The sequence below is a fragment of the Nycticebus coucang genome, chromosome 3 (assembly GCF_027406575.1).
Source record: "Nycticebus coucang isolate mNycCou1 chromosome 3, mNycCou1.pri, whole genome shotgun sequence".
Classification (NCBI taxonomy): Eukaryota; Metazoa; Chordata; class Mammalia; order Primates; family Lorisidae; genus Nycticebus; species Nycticebus coucang.
In genome coordinates, this window is record NC_069782.1 from 78,978,012 (window position 1) to 78,996,743 (window position 18,732).

At 34.1% G+C, this 18,732-nt stretch overlaps 1 protein-coding gene across 1 annotated transcript in view; it reads left to right on the forward strand.

Annotated features, from left to right (window-relative positions):
* PTPN20 (protein tyrosine phosphatase non-receptor type 20) overlaps positions 1-18,732 on the forward strand; it is a 97,024-nt gene that overhangs the window by 5,922 nt on the left and 72,370 nt on the right. The window contains exon 3 of the mRNA XM_053584838.1: positions 14,021-14,172. Within this exon, the coding sequence (XP_053440813.1) occupies positions 14,021-14,172 (152 nt within the window). The remainder of the gene's footprint in view (positions 1-14,020; positions 14,173-18,732) is intronic.

Sequence of the window (18,732 nt, forward strand, 5' to 3'; positions counted from 1 at the left end):
TATATATATGTGGAAATGTACATGTATATGGAAATGTGCATATACATATACATAAATAAAATTTCTATCAACACCTTGCCCCCAGTTTTTACTTGTGTTCCTTTGTAGTCGGTCCCTAACCCTACTACCATGGCTTGGCAATGGGTAATCTGTTTTTTTCCTCTTTACTTTTGCCTTTTTTCACAGTGTCATATACATGGAATCATAAATATGTAGTCTTTTGAGTCCACCTTCTTTCATTTAGCATATGCTTTTGATATTCATCTATGTAATTGCATTTATAAGTATTTAATTTATTTTTTTTGTTGTTGAATAGTATTCTATTATATGACTATACCAGTTTGTTTATCCATTTACCAGTCGAAGGACATTGGGTTGTTTCTAGATTTTGGCAATAATGGATTAAAGTACTACAAATGTTCACATGCTGGTTTTGTATAAACATAATTTTGCATTACTTTAAGGTAAACATATAGAAGTGAGATTGCTGGGTATAAGTATTTAATGGACAAACTGTTCCAAAGAAGCTGTACCACTATTATTGGTTGTTGTTTACTATTTTTTTTTCTTCTACTCCTTTTTTTTTCCTTCTCTGTTTAAGTAAAGGTAATTTCTGTCAACCTATCTTCAAATTTACTGACTCTTTTCTTGGCTGTGTTGAGTCCACTAGCAAACCCATAGAAAGTATTCTTTATCTCCGTTACAGTGTTTTTTATGTATAATATTTCCTCTTATGAGTTCTGTCCTGTCATGCACATTCCCTGTGTGTTCATGTATTTTGTCCACATTTTTCATAAGAGCTAAAACATATTAACGATAGTTATTTAAAGTTCTCTTTCAGATTATTCTAATACAGATTTTTCCTGATTTTTTTCCTGTTGATCACCTTGCTTTTTTTTTTTTTTTTTTTTGTAGAGACAGAGTCTCACTTTATGGCCCTCGGTAGAGTGCCGTGGCCTCACACAGCTCACAGCAACCTCCAACTCCTGGGCTTAGGCGATTCTCTTACCTCAGCCTCCCGAGTAGCTGGGACTACAGGCGCCCGCCACAACGCCTGCCTATTTTTTTGGTTGCAGTTCGGCCGGGCCGGGTTTGAACCCGCCACCCTCGGTATATGGGGCTGGCGCCTTACCGACTGAGCCACAGGCGCCGCCCTATCACCTTGCTTTTTGATAGTGCTCTTTGTTGTTCCTGTTGTCACTGCTGCTGATTTGTGTGTTTCATCTTTTTTTTTTTTTTTTGCAGTTTTTGACCAGGGCTGGGCCTGAACCTGCCACCTCCAGCCTATGGGGCTGGCGCCCTACACCTTGGAGCCACAGGTGCTGCCCTTTTTTTTTTTTTTATCATTTTTGATTCAGTGTTGGGGTTGGATATAGAAAAGTAGAGGTTGAGATAAATAGACTTACTGTTTAGAAATAGTCATACCTATTCCTCTGGTAGGCCATTAATATAGGATCTTGATTTAGTGTATTTAGGACAAGAGTTGGGTTTTGGTTTTGTGTTGCTGTTCTTACTTACAGGGAACCATTGGCTTAGAACGCCTCAAGATTTAAATTGTGCTTTGAGTGGCAACTGGGATTCTAGAGAGTTTTTCTTGACTGTCCTGTTCCATCAGCGTTAGGGCTTCCCTGTGTGCCTGCGCTTCAAAAGGGCTGTCTTCCTCTGACAGTAGATTGGTTCTGGCCTGCATGGCAGCAAAAGCCAGGTTGTTCTTTGTTGTCCCAATCCAGTCTCAGCCTCAGGCAGGTCCTTTGTTTCTGATTCCCAGTGGTAGGGCTTTGTTAGTGATCCTGCCCCTTCTCATAGCACCTGAACTCTGCCTTCTACCTTTGCTGGGTCTACTGTGGGAAACAATTTCCTATTCTTCTCTTAATGTGGTACTAGGAAGTTTGTAATAGCCCTGGCATAGGATTGTTTACTGCCCCTCCTCCAGAAGTAGAGGGTTTTGTTTGCTCTTTTCCCAACTACAGTAGGTCTTCAGTTATGTATGACAAGGATTACTGATTTTCCTCCTGCAGTTTAAGGCTTTTGTTCTGTGGGGGACATAGGTCCAGGTGGGACTTTATGCATTTTCAACAGTGGACGTAGCTCTCCTCTTCCATGCCTACCACTCAGAGGGAACAGTTCCCATCTCTTTCTCTGCTCTCTGTCCTTGCAAGTACTCACTAGAGATCTATGAAGTTGAATCTGTGAGTGTGTACAAACTCTCTTTGTGTGTGTGGCTTCCTGATGTTCTGTAACTGTCTCAGGTTACCATATCCAGTCACCTGCAGTATGTTAAGTTTTGCATCTAAATACTCCCTTCCCGTTTGTATGGTGCCTGGCAAGTCTTTCTCCCTTACGCTGCTGCAGTGAGCCAGTGTTCAAGTCTTGTTACTCCTTAGAAGAGACTGTCTTTCATTATATTTTAGACTATTTGGTTACCCTGCAACTTTAAGTCTTTGGTGGGTTCAATAAAATTTTGATTTAGTGTTTTTTTTTTTTTAATTTTATATATTGTTTGGGTATGGGCGATACTCATACTAGCTTTTTACATTGTAGGCTGAAGTGGAATTTTTACATAAATATGTTTTTAAAATAGAAAATAAGAATACATCCCTTTGTAAACATGTCTTTTAATGAATAGATAGTTACACTCACTTTTAAAAAGCTAATTAATACTTTATTGTATGATTGCACCATAATCTGTATAGTCAATCTCTTGTTTGGACTTTTAGAGTAGTTCTTTTAAAAATATTGTAATATATATAGAGCTGAGTCTTTGGGAATACTCCTAGATTGAATTGGGAAAGAAAGGGAAACATTATTCAAACTGCACTGTTGCAGCAAGAGCAAGAAGTACATGGTCTAATATCAGTGTCTGGTCAAGCAAATGGTGTTTAGGAGTTTTAAATCAAAAGGGGTGACATTCTGAGCCATAAAAGAACCAGAAAGTAAATAGTTGGTACATGTGGGGTTGTCCTTTTTAGTTTTACCAGTGTGCAGACATGGTAACTAATAGTTTTGTTTTGTTTTGGTATATATGGCCTTTGAATGGCAACTTATGTTGGTATTGTTTATTTTTAACAGGGAATTCTATTATGTTATTATGAATTCTATTCTATTATTTCAACAGGGAATTCTAAATGGCCTATTAAAGTGAGGTCAGTTCCCAGTGGAAAGCAGAGGGATGCTGCTTTTTTCTTTCTCAGTATGTTCCTTTTCAGTTTCAGTTCAGGACTAAGGTTAGTTTCTTCCTGTGGTCTGTTATTGAGATCTAAACTGGCAAAGGATTTATACCAGAAAAATATATATAGAACTATATGTTAATAAACAAAAGACAACTAAATAGAAAAATGGGCAAAAGGCATTAACAGGCACTTTAAAGAGGAGGAAGTATGAGAAAATTTGTTCAAACCTAAAAAAAAAAAAAACCACAGTGAAATAATTTAGGCTAACAGTTTATTATTTTAAAATATGATAATCCTTAATATTGGTGAGTATGAGGCTTGATAGTGATTATTCTCGAAAAAAATTTGGTGTTTTTTAGTATGTACCCTTTACACCCTGACAGTTCCTTTCCTATTTATTTAGCTTAGAGAAACTCTTTCTGTTTTGCCCTAGGAGAAATGCAAGATATATTCCTACTGGGCTTATTTGTAATATCCTTAAACTGTAAACAACTTGGGTACACTTTAACACCAGTGTTGATAAATTACAGATGGTATATTTTTGTAATGTGAAGATGAATAAACTTGGAGGTAGTCTGTACGCACACAAAAAAATCAAGATTTAATAGAAAATATGATATAATCTACATAAATTTGCAAAATATGCAAAACAGCATATATGGTAAACAAAGAAAACAAAATAAAATTAATGGTAAAACAATTCAGAATAGTGATTATTCCTGAGAATGCAGGGCAGAGAATGAAGTCAGGGAAGGATACATCAGAGGTAAGTATAATCTTCTTTTAAATTGGGAGAGTATTGTTGTTTAATACATTGGATATATTTTATTTAATTATTATTTTGTACCTATTCAATATTTCATAAAATATTTTAAAACCCAAATTTTAAAAAAATTTAAATTAAGTCCCCAGGCGCAGGTCCAGTAAAAGTTACTCAAAAGAAAAGAAAGGCCACTTCAACCTCAAAGCACAGAGACAAGGAAGACTAAAAGAGAAGTGAAAGAAGTAAGTGGGAGAAGGAAGTAAATAAGAAGAAAACATACATGAGGAGAGACCAACAGAAAACTTGCAACATGAAAAACCAGAACAGATCAAGCCCTCCAAAGGATCATGAGGTGGCTACTTCAGAGGATCCCAACTATAAAGGAATTATGGAAATGACAGTAAGGGAATTTACAGTATGGGTGGGAAAAACAATGAAGGGAATTGAAGGGAAAGTAGAAAACCATCAGAAAGAAATCCAAAAATTGAACCAAGAAATGAATGAAAGACATGATGAAATTAGAAAGGATATACTGGTGCATAAAGAATTGAAGGAATCAATCAATCAGGAAGCTTCAAAATGCAGTAGAAAGTTTCAATAATGTATTACCCTATGGAAAAGAAAGACTCTCAGAGCTTGAATACAAGGCTTTTGATTTAATTCAGTCATTTAAAGTGACAGAAAACATGAAAGAGGTAAAGTCTCCATCTTTCTTTAAGGCTGCATAATATTCCATGGTGTACATATACCACAATTTATTGATCCATTCTTGGATCGATGGGCACTTGGGCTTTTTCCATGACTTAGCAATTATGAATAGGGCTGCAATAAATATTCTGATACAAATGTCTTTGTTATGGTGGATGGAGCTGGAACATATTCTTCATAGTAAAGTGTCTCAGGAATGGAAGAAAAAGTACCCAATGTACTCACCCTTATTATGAAACTAATGTAGGACCTTCACATGAAAGCTATATCCCAGTTATAACCTAAGAATAGGGAGAAAGGGGAAAGGGAGGGGAGGGAGGGGAGAGGGAGGGGGAAGCAGGGGGACTAATGGGATTACACCTGTGGTGCATCTTACAAGGGTATATGTGAATCCTAGTAAATGTGGAATGTAAAGGTCTTAGCAAAATAACTAAGAAAATGCTACAAAAGCTATGTTAACTAATGTGATGAAAATGTGTCAAACGATATATGAACCAAGTGTATGGTGCCCCACGATCATACTAATGTACACAGCTATGGTTTAATAAAACAAAAAATAAAGTGACAGAAAAGAAGAGAGAAAAAGCAGAGTAATCTCTTAGATAATTATGAGATGTCACAAAGCATAAAAACATATGAATTATAGGTATCCCTGAGGTAGAAGAAGAATGATCCAAAGGATTGGAAGCCCTACTGGCTGATATCATAAATGAAAATTTCCCAATCATCACCAAAAATTCAGACACACTCCCTTTTAGATGGATATTGAACCCTGATTCATCCTAGTTCAAAGACAGCATCTCCTAGACACGGTGAACCTGGCCAAGGTAAAAATGAAAGAGAAAATTTTGCAAGAAATAAGTAGCAAGTACTCACTGACCTAAAGGGGCAAATCCATCAAGTGACAGCAAAAATCTTAGCTGAAACTTTCCAAGCCAGAAGAGATTGGACTCTGACTTTCAGTATATTCAAAAACAAAACTTCCAGCCTAGGATTCTGTATGCTGCTAAACTAAGTTTCAAAGTTCATAGAAAAATCATATCTTTTACTGACAAGCAATAATTGAGAAAATTTCATAAAATATTTTGAGAAAATTTTATAGAATATTTCATAAAATATTTTAAATTTCCAATACAAGACCAACTCTATAGAAAGCACTCAGACCCACAATACACACAGACCATCGCAATGGACCCCCAGAAAAGTAAATACACCTAGAAACTAAAAGTCAAAGCCTAGCTTCCACAATGGCACAAGTGATAAAAGGCAACAAACTTCCAACCAAAAAGATGATCAGAATTCCAACACACTTATCAATTCTTTCAATAAATGTGAATGGCTTGAATTCCACACGGAAGAGGTACATTCTGGCTGACTGAATTAAAAAAAAAAAAAAGCCAACTATGTATTGTCTTCAAGAAACACATCTAACCCTCTAAGGACAAAGCAAAACTCAGGTGACGGGTTATAAACTGTATTTTAAGCAAATGGAAATAAGAATAAAGCAGGGTTCTCGATCTTAATTGCAGATAAAATTGGATTTAAGCCAAGAAAAAGAAAGATGAAAATGGGTAATGCTGGTCAAGATAATAATACAACAGGAGGACATTTCATTTCTAAATATATATGCACCCAACTTAAATGCTCCCAGATTTATAAAACAAACCCTAATTGGTCGGAGCAATATGATATCCTACAATACCATATAACTTGGGACTTTAATACCTCACTGACAGAACTAGACAGATCCTCTAAACAGAAACTAAAAAAAAAAGAAACAATGGACTTAAACATGAGCCTAGAACAGCTGGGCTTAATAGATATATACAAAACATACCTACACAAAAGAACTGAATGTATGTTCTTCTCAGCAGCTCATGGTTTGATCATTCTCCAAAATTGATCATATCCTAGGACACAAACCAAACCTTGACCAATTTTTAAAAAATTGAAATTATACCTTGTATTTTTTTAGGCCATCATGGAATAAAGGTAGAACTCAACTCCAACAAAAACCTTCATCTCCACAAAAGTCATGGAAACTAAACAACCTTACGTGAATGACAGCTAAGTCAAGTAGCAGATAGAGAAAGAAATCAGTAGATTCCTTGAACAAAATGACATTGAAGCCATAAGCTATCAAAACCTGTGGGATACTGCAAAGGCACTACATATCAACAACCTAATGAATTATCTCATGGAAATGGAAAAAGAAGAGTAATCCAATCCCAAACCTAGCTGAAGAAAAGAAATAACCAAAATCAGATCAGAATTAAGTGAAATTGGGGACAAAAGGACCATTCAGAAGATTAATGAAATAAAAAGTTGATTCTTTGAAAAGATAAATAAAATTGCTAAACCTTTGGCCAGACTAACTAGAAACAGAAAAGATCTCTAATAACCTCAGTCAGAAACAAACAAGGGGAAATAACAACTGGTACCACAGAGATACAAAAGATCATCTCTGATCACTACAAAAAACTCTATGCCCTCAAATTTGAAAATGTGTAGAAATGGACCAATACCTTGAAACACATACCTCCCCAGACTTAACCAGGAAGAAACAGATCTCTTGAACAGACCAATATCAAGCACCAAAACTGCAACAATAAAAGATTTTCTAACAAAAATAGACCTGGACCAGACAGTTTTACACCATAATTCTACCAAACTTCAAAGAAGAGCTTATACTTATATTGCAGAACATATTCCAAAATATTGAGGAAGGAAACCTCTTCAATTTGTTCTACAAAGCAAATATCACCCTGGTACCCAAAGCAGGAAAGGACCCAGAACTAGCCTTTAGTTCCATATATTTTCTTGTTTTCAATTTCATTGATTTTTGCTCTTACATTTATTATTTTCTTCTTTTTTGATTTTATTTGATTTTCTCAATTTATTAAGGTAGAAGCTTAAATCATTGATACAAGTTTTCTAATACAGTTGGCTTTTTGTATCTTCAGACTCTAGAGTGGATCAAAAATACTTGAAAAAATAAATAATGTAAATTTAAGAAATATATAGTATAACAACTATTTATGTGGGATGTATATTATAGGAGGTATTATCAGTAATATAGAGATGATTTAAACTAAGTATATAGAAAGATAGGCCTAGTTTAAATGTGAACACTATTCTATTTTATACACTATAGGGGACTTGCGCATCCATGGATTTTGACATCCAAGGGAGGTCTTAAAACTAATGCCCTACAGATGCAAAGTGACAATGGTAGTATAAGCATTTAATACAATAAGTCTTTCTGTAAATAATGCTTTAGTTGCATCCTACAAATTTTGATGTGTTTTTATTTTCCTTCAATTCAAAATGTTTTCTTGTTCCTGGTAACAAATGATGGAACAGTTTGAATGACAATATAATGTAGCATTGAATTATAACACAAAGTATAAAATAATTATTCACAAGCCCATACTGATATAAGTAAATGATCGAATGTGTTAATAAATGGGAGAAAAAAATACAAATTTCAGATACAGAAGAATTCCAAATAAATTTTGTTGATAGTCCACTCTAAAGGAGGTGGATCATAATTCCCCATTGCTTAAATTGCTGCTGCATTAAGTGACTTTCTTTCAAAGAATGTAGTATGGCAAGAGGAATACAAAGAGCAACTGTGTACAGGATAAATGTGACAAACACTATTGTAGCCATGTCATAAATTGTGTTGATAGTATATACCCTTGATATGATATGAATATCGTACTTTTCCTCTGTGATCTTCTTCTCAAAAATATATAACCCCATTCAAATAATGAGAAAAAAATTAGACAAATTCCAATAGAGGGGCATTGAAGAATATACCTGGTCAGTATTCTTCAAATTTGTCAAGGTCATCAAAAACAAGAAAAGTCAAGTCTGAGAAACTGTCACAGCTACAAGGAGCCCTGAGGAGACATGGTATCTAAATGTAATGTGTTATCCTATATGGGATTCTGAAAGGGGGGTGGGGGCAAGAACTAAGAAAATTAGAATAAAATATGGACTTTATTCATTAATAATATTAGTTCGTTAATTGTAACAAATGTGTCCTTCAAATGTGAGATGTCAATAATAGGGGAAGGTTTAGCAGAAGATATATGGGAATTCTCTGCATTACGTGCTCTTTTTTTTTGTAAATATAAAGCTGTTCTAAAAAAGTTAATTATTAACAAAATGTCTTCACAACAAATTTCTCTTGTGACTTCCTTTTTAATCTGGGGGTTACTTAGAGGTGTATTTCCCATTTTTTTTTTATTGTAGTAAAGTATAGATAACATATAATTTACTATCTAATGATTTTTAAGTGTATAATATGGCAGTATCAAGTACACTCATATTATTGTGTACCATAGCCACCATCCATTTCCAGAACTGTTTTCACCTTGGAAAATGGAGACTGTATCACCCACTAAAAAACAACTCCATATTTTCCCTTCCCCCAGTCCCTGAAAACCACACCAATCTACTATTTGCCATTATAAATTGGTCTATGCTAGGTATATCATGTAAGAATCATCATAATTTATCTTTTTATAATTGGCTTATTTTACTTTGCATAAAATTTTCAGAGTTTCTTCATGTGTCAAAATTCCCTTCCTTTTTAAGGCTAATAGTCTATTGTGTGTACATGCCACATTTTTGCTTATTTATCTCTTGGGTTGATTTTGCATTTTAAGAACATTGTAAATAATGCTTCTGTGAACAACGGTGTATAAATATCTCTTCAAGATTCTGCTTTTTATTCTTTTGAGTATATATAGATAGGTGGAATTGCTGGATCAATTATTTAGTAATTATTTATTTAATTTTTGGAGGAACCACCATACTATTTTACACAATGGCTATAACCATTGTACACTCTCACCAACAGTGTATGTAAGGGTTCATTTCTGTAATGTGCTTTTTTCATTGGTTTGTATGTCTACCTATACCAGTACCATACTGTTTTAATTTCTATAGCTTTGTACTAAATTTTGAAATCAGGAATCGTGAGTCTTCTTTTTAAGTATTATTTTGGTTGTTGGGATCCCTGGAAATTTTATGTGAATTTTAGGATGAGTTTTTCTGTTTCTGTAAAAGACCCCAGTGGTACTATAAAGATTGCATTGAGTCTGTAGATTATTTAGGGAAGTATTGATATTTTTATGATATTAAGTCTTCCAGTCCATGAACATGAAATGTCTTTCTTTTATTTATTTCAACAATGTTTTGTAGTTTTCATTGTATACGTCTTTCACCTCTTTGGTTAAGTTCCAAAGTGTTTTATTATTTTTCTTTTTCTATTATAGATGGAATTGTTTTCTAAATTTTGTTTATAAAATTTATATTTATATAAATATTTATTTATGCATGTTAGAGCATATAAATGCAGCTGATTTTTGTGTGTGACTTTGTAACTCACTACTTTACTGAATTTGTTTACTAGTTTTAACAGTTCCTTTTCTGTGGTGGGGAGAATCATTAGGATTTTCTGTATGTATTATCTACAAACAGAAATAATTTTGCTTAATTGCCTTCTACGTGGATGCATCTTTTTTTCCTTCTTAATTGCTCTGTTTAGGATTTCTAGTAATTTGTTCAATAGACATAGTGAAAGCAAAATATTCACTTTACTTCTTAAGGGAAAGCTTTCTGAATTTACCCGTGAGTATGACGCTTGCTGTGGGTTTTTTTATATGTGGCTTTTATTATGTTGAGATAGTTTTTTCTGTCCCTGGTTTGTTGAATTTTTTTTAATCATGAGAGAGTATGGAACTTTGTCAAATGCTTTTTCTCTGCACCAATTGAGATTTTCTCCATCATTCTGTTATTGTGTTGTACTACTTTGATCAATTTTTGTGTATTGAACCATCTTGTGTTTCAGGAATAAATCCCACTTAGTCATGGTGTATAATCATTTCAATATGCTGCTGAATATTTGGTTTGCTAGTCCTTTGTTAAGGATTTTAATATAAATGTTCAGAAAGGACATTGATCTGTAGTTTTCTTTTCTTGTAATGTCATTGTCTGACTTTGATATCAGGATGATCCTGGTCTAATAGAATGAGTTCGAAAGTCTTACCTCCTCTTCAATTTTTTGCAACAGTTGAGAGGGATTGGGGTTAGTTTTTAAATGTTTGATAGAATTTACTGGTGAAGCCATCAGGTCCAGAGCTTTACTTAACGGGGGAAATGTTTGATTACTGATTTAATCTACTTACAAATCATAGGACTATTCAGATTTTCTATTTCCTAGTGCTTTGATTTTGGTAGGTTTCATGTTTCTACTGATTTGTCCTTTCAGTAAAGTTATCCTTTTTTTAGCATACAATTTCTCATAGTAGTCTCTCATAATCTTGAGTAGATTTTGTTCCTTTCCTGCAGAAGTTGTTGTTCCCCTCCAAGGATTTCTCAAGTTCCTCACCCTGTCTTCAGTTTTTCTCTTGACCTTCTGATGAGATCTTCACATGAATTATGTTTTCATTGTTTTTTACTTTTTTCTCTTCATTAATTTATGCCATTGTTCTATGTAAATAAGTTAATTTTCAACTGTTTTGTTTTTTACAATGTTTGATTTAATTATAAATTAATTATACAATTATGTAGTTTTGAATGTTAATTTTATTTTCTTAAATCTGAAAAATCATTTTTCACATCATTCTGTTTTCTCGTCTTTGAATTCTTATTTAAAATAGTTTATTTTCTGGACATTGCCCGTAGCTCAGTGGGTAGGGCACTGGTCACATACACTGAGGCTGGAGGGTTTGACCCTGGCCCAGGCCAGCTCAAACAACAATTACAACTGAAACAACAACAACAAAAATAGCCAGGCTTTGTGGCAGACACCTGTAGTCCCAGCTACTTGGGAGGCTGAGGCAAAAGAATCACTTAAGCCCAAGAGTTTGATGTTGCTATGAGCTGTGATGCCATGGCACTCTACCCAGGGTGACAACTTGAGACTCTGTCTCAAAAAAAAAAAAAAAAAAAGGTATATTTCCTTATTTTTTCTTTAGATGTTGCATATAAAATGAATTTTCTTTTTCTGGTTTATCTTCCATTCCAGAATGGATCTTTAATGTTTTTTTTTTTGTGCTATATTGAATTACTACTTTTTTCTGCAGCTCATGTCTTATTTCCATGTATAGCTCTATCTCTTTAATGTTGTTAATTGAACATGAATGATTTCTTCCTGACTCCCATTCAGTTTTCTTTGAATCTCATTATCTTCCATTATAAAGTACATTTGAAGGCTGAATTTTGCCCAAGGACAATGAGGGCATTGTAAAACAGAAAAAGTGTGCTAAAGGGGTAGAGAGAAAGGAGACAAAGCACAAAGGGTTTGGATGAAATGTTGGGCAGATATTATAGATGTCCTTATGCAATATCAATTACATCCTCTTCCTATTGTACCTTCCTTTATAGCCAGGTAGGAAAACCAAAAATGATATTCCCAAGACTTTCTGGTAGCTGGTGTGGGCATGACCAATCATATGCACTTAGCCAAGATGTAAATATGTGATAGAGGCTTATGCTTCTCTGTTTATATCTGAACTGAGGGGTGAGAGAGAGGTTTGCTTCTCTTTCCCAAAATTCCTGGAAAAACTTCTTCTTGCTTCCCTTTGACTCAGATCATCTGCTACTTCTGAATTATTCACTGGCAAAGGTCTTATTGCAAAATGATCATGAATGCCTTTAAGTAACATCATTTCATGGAATTTTTATTCCCCTTTCTGAGCTGCTTAGATGTCCTCTTATACTAAGGTTAGAGATGTTTGTGAGAAAATGTAGCATTTCTGTTAATGTCTATCCCGACCAACAGTCCCTCACTCCTACCTCTACAAAAAGCTTCTGGATACAGTGGGGTTCCAAGAAGAGATGTGCTTCTCAGTGCTGTACAGATTCTTAGAAGTTTCCATCTTTCTTTTGCTTAATTGCTTCATTTTTTTTTTTTGCTTTTCATCTGTCATTATTTATTTATTAAATCATCACTGTATACATTTATGAGGTACATTATGAGGATTTGATATACAAGGTGGAATGCTTAAATCAAACTGATAAACATAAACATCTCCTCAATTACTTATTTTTTGTGGTAAGACATTTATTATTTACTCTTAGTTATTCTGAAATATACCCAACTCTAGGTCTGATGGACTTCCCCAGTAAGGGTTCCTCCAGGCTGATGTGAAAATCACAGTGCCTTCAGACATATGAAAAAATGCTCATCATCTTTAATCATCAGAGAAATGCAAATCAAAACTACTTTGAGATACCATCTAACTCCAGTGAGACTAGCCTATATCACAAAATCCCAAGACCAGAGATGTTGGCATGGATGTGGAGAAAAGGGAACACTTTTGCACTGCTGGTGGGAATGCAAATTAATACATTCCTTTTGGAAAGAGATATGGAGAACACTTAGAGATCTAAAAATAGATTTGCCATTCAATCCTGTAATCCCTCTACTGGGCATATACCCTGAAGACCAAAAATCACACCATAACAAAAATATTTGTATCAGAATGTTTATTGCAGCCCAATTCATAATTGCTAAGTCATTTTTTTTTTTTTGGCATTAACTTGATTTTTGTAACTTGATTTGGCTTTGCTAAGAGATTATGAGAACTGGTTTCATTTTAACTTTATACCTCAAAATTTTGAAACTTTTAAAACATTCTTTTACTATTGATTTCTATTAACTGATTTATTACATTTTTGCCAGTGGACATGGTGTACAAAATTTCAGATATTCGGAACCTATACTATCGAATTTACCTAAAAGAGCATCATTTAAATACAGATTTAGTACATCTTATTAAATAGAATATACATTTTTATTATTGATTATAAGTGTTCACATATCTTATTCATTAGTGTTCACAGTCTTATTAATTATACTGTATAGATCCTCTATATTCTTGGGGTGTGTGTGCATGCACATGTGTGCATTTGGTTTGTTTTAGAGTTTTAGAGAGTTTTCCATACTCTCTCATCTCAGACACCAGAGAGTTCTGAACACTTGGTCCCAGAAGGATAAAGCTTCTCTCTTTTTCCTAATCCAAGTCTTGTACATTCTTGCTTAGACATACTGTATGAATCCACATAACCAGCTGACATTTAAAATAGAACAGTTCTTGATCTACTGCTTCTGTTATCATTATAGCACTGAACAGTTTTCTCTATGAACAGTGGATTTTGTATAATTTCAATGTACATAGTCATGATTTTTTAAAAAACAAAATAGTCTCTTTCAAAGTAATAGACTTTTTACCTCTGAAAAAATAAACTTCCATTGACCCTTAAATTTCTATGTCTTAAGAGAAAACAACAATTAAAAAAATAAACTGTCCCTTCACATACATACAAGTAACTCACAGATGTGAATTTTTCTCTTTCTTAGATATACACAAAATTGTTACTGAAGGGGAGCTAAATCAATTGGCTCAGATTCGACCATCCATATTTAATGTTCATGAGCAATCAGCCATCAAGGATTGTTTGAAAATGCTTGAGAAAAAGGTAGCAGGATATGATATCATCCAAGAGTTTGTGGTAAATATTTTGGTATTAGTGAAAGTGTATATATGATATATTTTTCTATGTTATTATGAGAGGCTTCCTCCTCTTCTCCTGTCCCCTCCCCTCCGGGTCTCTCTCCTCCCCTCGTGATTTTTAAAGTAATAGATGTACACACTAAAAAAGTCAAATTGCATAAAACAGTATAAAATGGATAGAAAGTCTCTCCACCTTCCCTACCCAGATATCTATCTCTCTCAACTTCCCAGGTCCATTTCCAATATTAAATTTGCCATGTAAACTAGAAAATTTGCTGGCATGTACTTCACTCTTTTACCTTGAAAAAGAAATTTTATAGGAGATAGAATTTCTGAATACATTATTGGCATATATAGCTCTATCTCATTCTTTTTAAGTACTGCACAATAGTTAATTATATGGGTAAATAGTTTCTTTAAATAGTTCTCTATGCTGGACATTTAGTCTTTGCTATTATAAACAGTAGTCACAACTTGTCATATGCCTATGTGAATATGTGTATCTGTTTTTTTTTTTATTTCAGATTAATATGAGGGCACAAGTGATTAGGTTACCATGTTTGCATTTGTTAGGTAAAGTCGCTGTTGTAACTGTGTCCTGCACCCAGGAAGTATGCCATATACCCTTACATTGTGCCCATTAGGTGACAGTACAACAATCCCCCTCCCTTCTGCTGTCTCTTCCATCCCCCCTCCTTTAACTTGAATTGAATTGAGTTTTTCTCTTGTGTGTGTATGTATTAGTTCATCTGGCTTCATATTAGTATTGAATACATTGGATACTTGCTTTTTCATTCTTGTGATACTTTACTAAGAAGAATGTATATCAACTACATCCAGGTTAATACAAAAGATATAATAAAGTCTCTATCTTTTTATGCCTGAATAATACTCCACGGTATACATATGCCACAGTTTATTAATCCATTCATGAGTTAATGGGCACTTAGGTTGTTTCCACATCTTGGTGATTGTAAATTGAGCTGCAACAAGCAGTCTAGTACAAATGTCCTTATGACAAAATAATTTTTTTCCTTCTGGATATATGTCTAGTAATGGGATTATGGGATCAAATGGAAGGTCTGTTTGAATTCTTTAAGGATTCTCTATATTTCTTTCCAAAGAGGTTGTATTAGTTTGCAGTCCCACCAACAGTGTAAAAGAGTTTCCTTCTCCCCACATCCACACCAGCATCTGTAGCTTTGGGACTTTGTGATTTGGGCTATTCTCATGGAGGTTAGGTAATATCTCAGGGTGGTTTTGATTTGCATTTCTCTGATGATTTGGTACAATGAACATTTTTTCATGTTTATTATCCATTCATCTGTCTTCCTCAGGGAAGGTTCTGTTCATGTCTCTTGTCCAGTGATAGATGGGATTATTTGTTCCTTTTTTTGTTGTTGATTAATTGGGGTTCTCTGTAAATTCCAGTTATCAACCTTTTGTCAGATTGATAATATGCAAATATCTTTTCCCATTCTGAAGGTTGTCTATTTGCTTTGATTGTTGTGTCCTTAGCTGTGCAGAAGCTTTTAAGTATTTTTGTTATTGTTGTTGCAATTGCTGCCAAAGTCTTCTTCATAAAGTCTTTCTCCAGGCTGACATGATCAAGAGTTTTTCCCATCTTTTCTTCTAGGATTATCGTTGTTTGATGTCTTAGCTTTAAATCTTTTATCTTGATTCAATTTTTGTGAGTGGTGAAAGGTGAGGGTCCAGTTTCAGTCTTTTACATATGGTTAACTAGTTCTACCAACACCATTTATTGAATAGGGATTCTTTTCCCCAGTGTATGCTTTTCTTTGGTTTATCAAAGGTCAGATAGTGGTAGGATGCTAGTTTCATCTGTAAGTTTTCTATTCTGTTCCATAGGTCTATGTCTCTGTTTTTGTGCCAGTACCATGCTGTTTTGATCACTGTAGACTTGTAATATAATCTAAAGTCTGGTAGAGTGATGCCTCTGGATTTGTTTTTATTACTAAGAATTGCTTTGGCTATACAAGTTTTTTTCTGTTTCCATACAAAATGATGCACTGTTTTTGCTAGTTCTTCAAAGTATAATGTTGGTATTTTAATGAGGATTGCATTAAGTCTGTAGATTACTTCAGGTAGTATAGACATTTTAACAATGTTGATTCTTCCCAGCCAAGGGAATGGTGTGTTCTTCGATTCGTTAATGTTTTCTACTATTTTTTTCTTAGGGTTCATAATTCTCTTTGTAAAGATCCTTCACCTCCTTTGTTAAGTATATTCCAAGGTATTTCTTTTTCTTTGAAGCTACTTTGAAGGGTATTGTGTCCTTGGTTTGCTTCTCAACTCAGCTGTTATTGGTGTATACAAAGGCTATGGATTTATGGACATTGATTTTATACCTTGAGATGTTTACTGTATTTCTGGATCATTTCCAGAAATCTTGCAGTTGAGTCTCTGTGATTTTCTAATGATAAGATCATATCATCAGCAATGAGAGTTTAGCCTTTTCTGCCTCCATTTGGATGCCCTTGATAACCTTCTCTTGACTGATTGCATTGGCTAGAACTTCTAGAACTATGTTGAATAGTGGTGGCAATAGAGGACATCCTTGTCTGGTTCCATTTCTAAGTGGAAAAAGTTTTACTACATTCATTATAATATTGGCTGTGGGTTTGTCATAGATCATTTCGATCAGTTTAAGAAATGTGCCATTAACGCCTGTTTTCTTTTTCTTTTTTTTAGATCGATAATTCCATATTTATTTAAGTAATTTCGATTTTTTTTTATATTTATTTATTTTTATTAAACCATAGCTGTGTACATTAGTATGATCGTGGGGGCACCATTCACTTGGTTCATAGATCATTTGACACATTTTCATCACATTAGTTAACATAGCTTTTGTAGCATTTTCTTAGTTATTTTGCTAAGACCTTTACATTCCACATTTACTAGGATTCACAATGTCTGTTTTCTTAAGCATTCTTGTTAGAAATGGATTCTGAATTTTGTCAAATGCTTTTTCTGCATCTGTTGAGAAGATTGTATGGTCTTTTGTTTGCTTTTATTTACATTTATGGATCTGAGTATATTAAACCAGTCTTACATCCCTGGGATAAAGCCTACTTGGTCATGATATATTTATTTTTAAATGTGCAGCTGTAATATTTGCTACAATTTTATTGAGTATCTTTGCATTAGTGAAATTGCTCTGTAGTTCTTTTTTGGTTGGGTTCTTTCCTGGTTTTGGTATCAGGGTGATGTTTGTTTCATAGAACATACTGGTGAAGATTACTTCTTTCTTAATGTTTTGGAATAGTTTCTGCAGTGTAGGTACAAGCTCTTCTTTGAACATTTGAGAATTCTGGTGTGAAGCCATCTGATCTAGGGTTTTCCTGTTTGTGCTATTTTGGGGAAATTTGTTATTGTTTCTTCAATTTCAGCGGGTAATATTGGTCTGTTCAAGAGAAATATTGCATCTTGGTTAAGTCTAGGGAGACTGTGTGATTCTAGGTATTGGTACATTTGACATTGTCAAATTTCTGGGTATAGAATTTCTTGTGGTAGTCAGAGATAATCTTTTGCATGTCTGTAATATGTGTTGTTCTTTCTCCTTTTTCATTTTTTTGAGTTTATTAGAAATTTCACTTTTCTGTTTCTAGTTAATTTGTTTCATTAATTTTATGAATGATTCTTTTGTTTTTAATTTCATGTATTTCTGATTTAAGTTTGGTTATTTCTTTTCTTCGGCTGGATTTAGGATTAGATTGCTCTTCCTTTTTCATTTCCTTGAGATGAGTCATTATGTCATTAATGGATTCTCTTTCTGTTTTTTGGATGTAGGCATCTAATGCAATAAATTGTCCCTTAAAACTGCTTTTGCAGTATCTCACAGGTTTTGATAGCTTGTAGCTTCATTGTTATTATGTTCAAGGAATCTAGTAATTTCCATCTTTATCTCCTCCTTAACCCAGCTGTTGTTCACCATAAGGTTGCTTAATTTCCATACCTTTGGGTGGGAATGAAAAATTTTTTTGGAGTTGAGTTCCACCTTTATTTCCTCTTGGTCTGAGAAGATACAAGGTACAATTTCAATTATTTTAATTTTATTGAGATTGGATTTGTGTCCTAGGATATGATCAATTTTGGAGTGTGATCCATGGGCTGATGAAAAGAACATCTATTCATTAGCTTTGGGATGGTGTGTTCTATATCTATTAAGCCAGTGATTCTCAACCTTCCTAATGCCTACTAATGCTGCCACCCTTTAATACTGTTCCTCGTGTTTTGGTGACCCCCAACCATAAAATTATTTTCGTTGCTACTTCATAACTGTAATTTTGCTACTGTTATGAATCATAATGTAAATATCTGACACGCAAGATGTATTTTCATTGTTACAAAGGGGTTGTGACCCACAGGTTGGGAACCACTGTATTAAGCCAATATGTTCTTGGTTCACATTTATAATCTTTATTTAGTTTCTCTTTAGAGTATCTATCCGGAGTGTCAAAGTCCACAGCTATTATGGTGTTGTATATCACATTGTTCAGACTACTTAGAGTGCATTTCATAAATCTGGGAACAT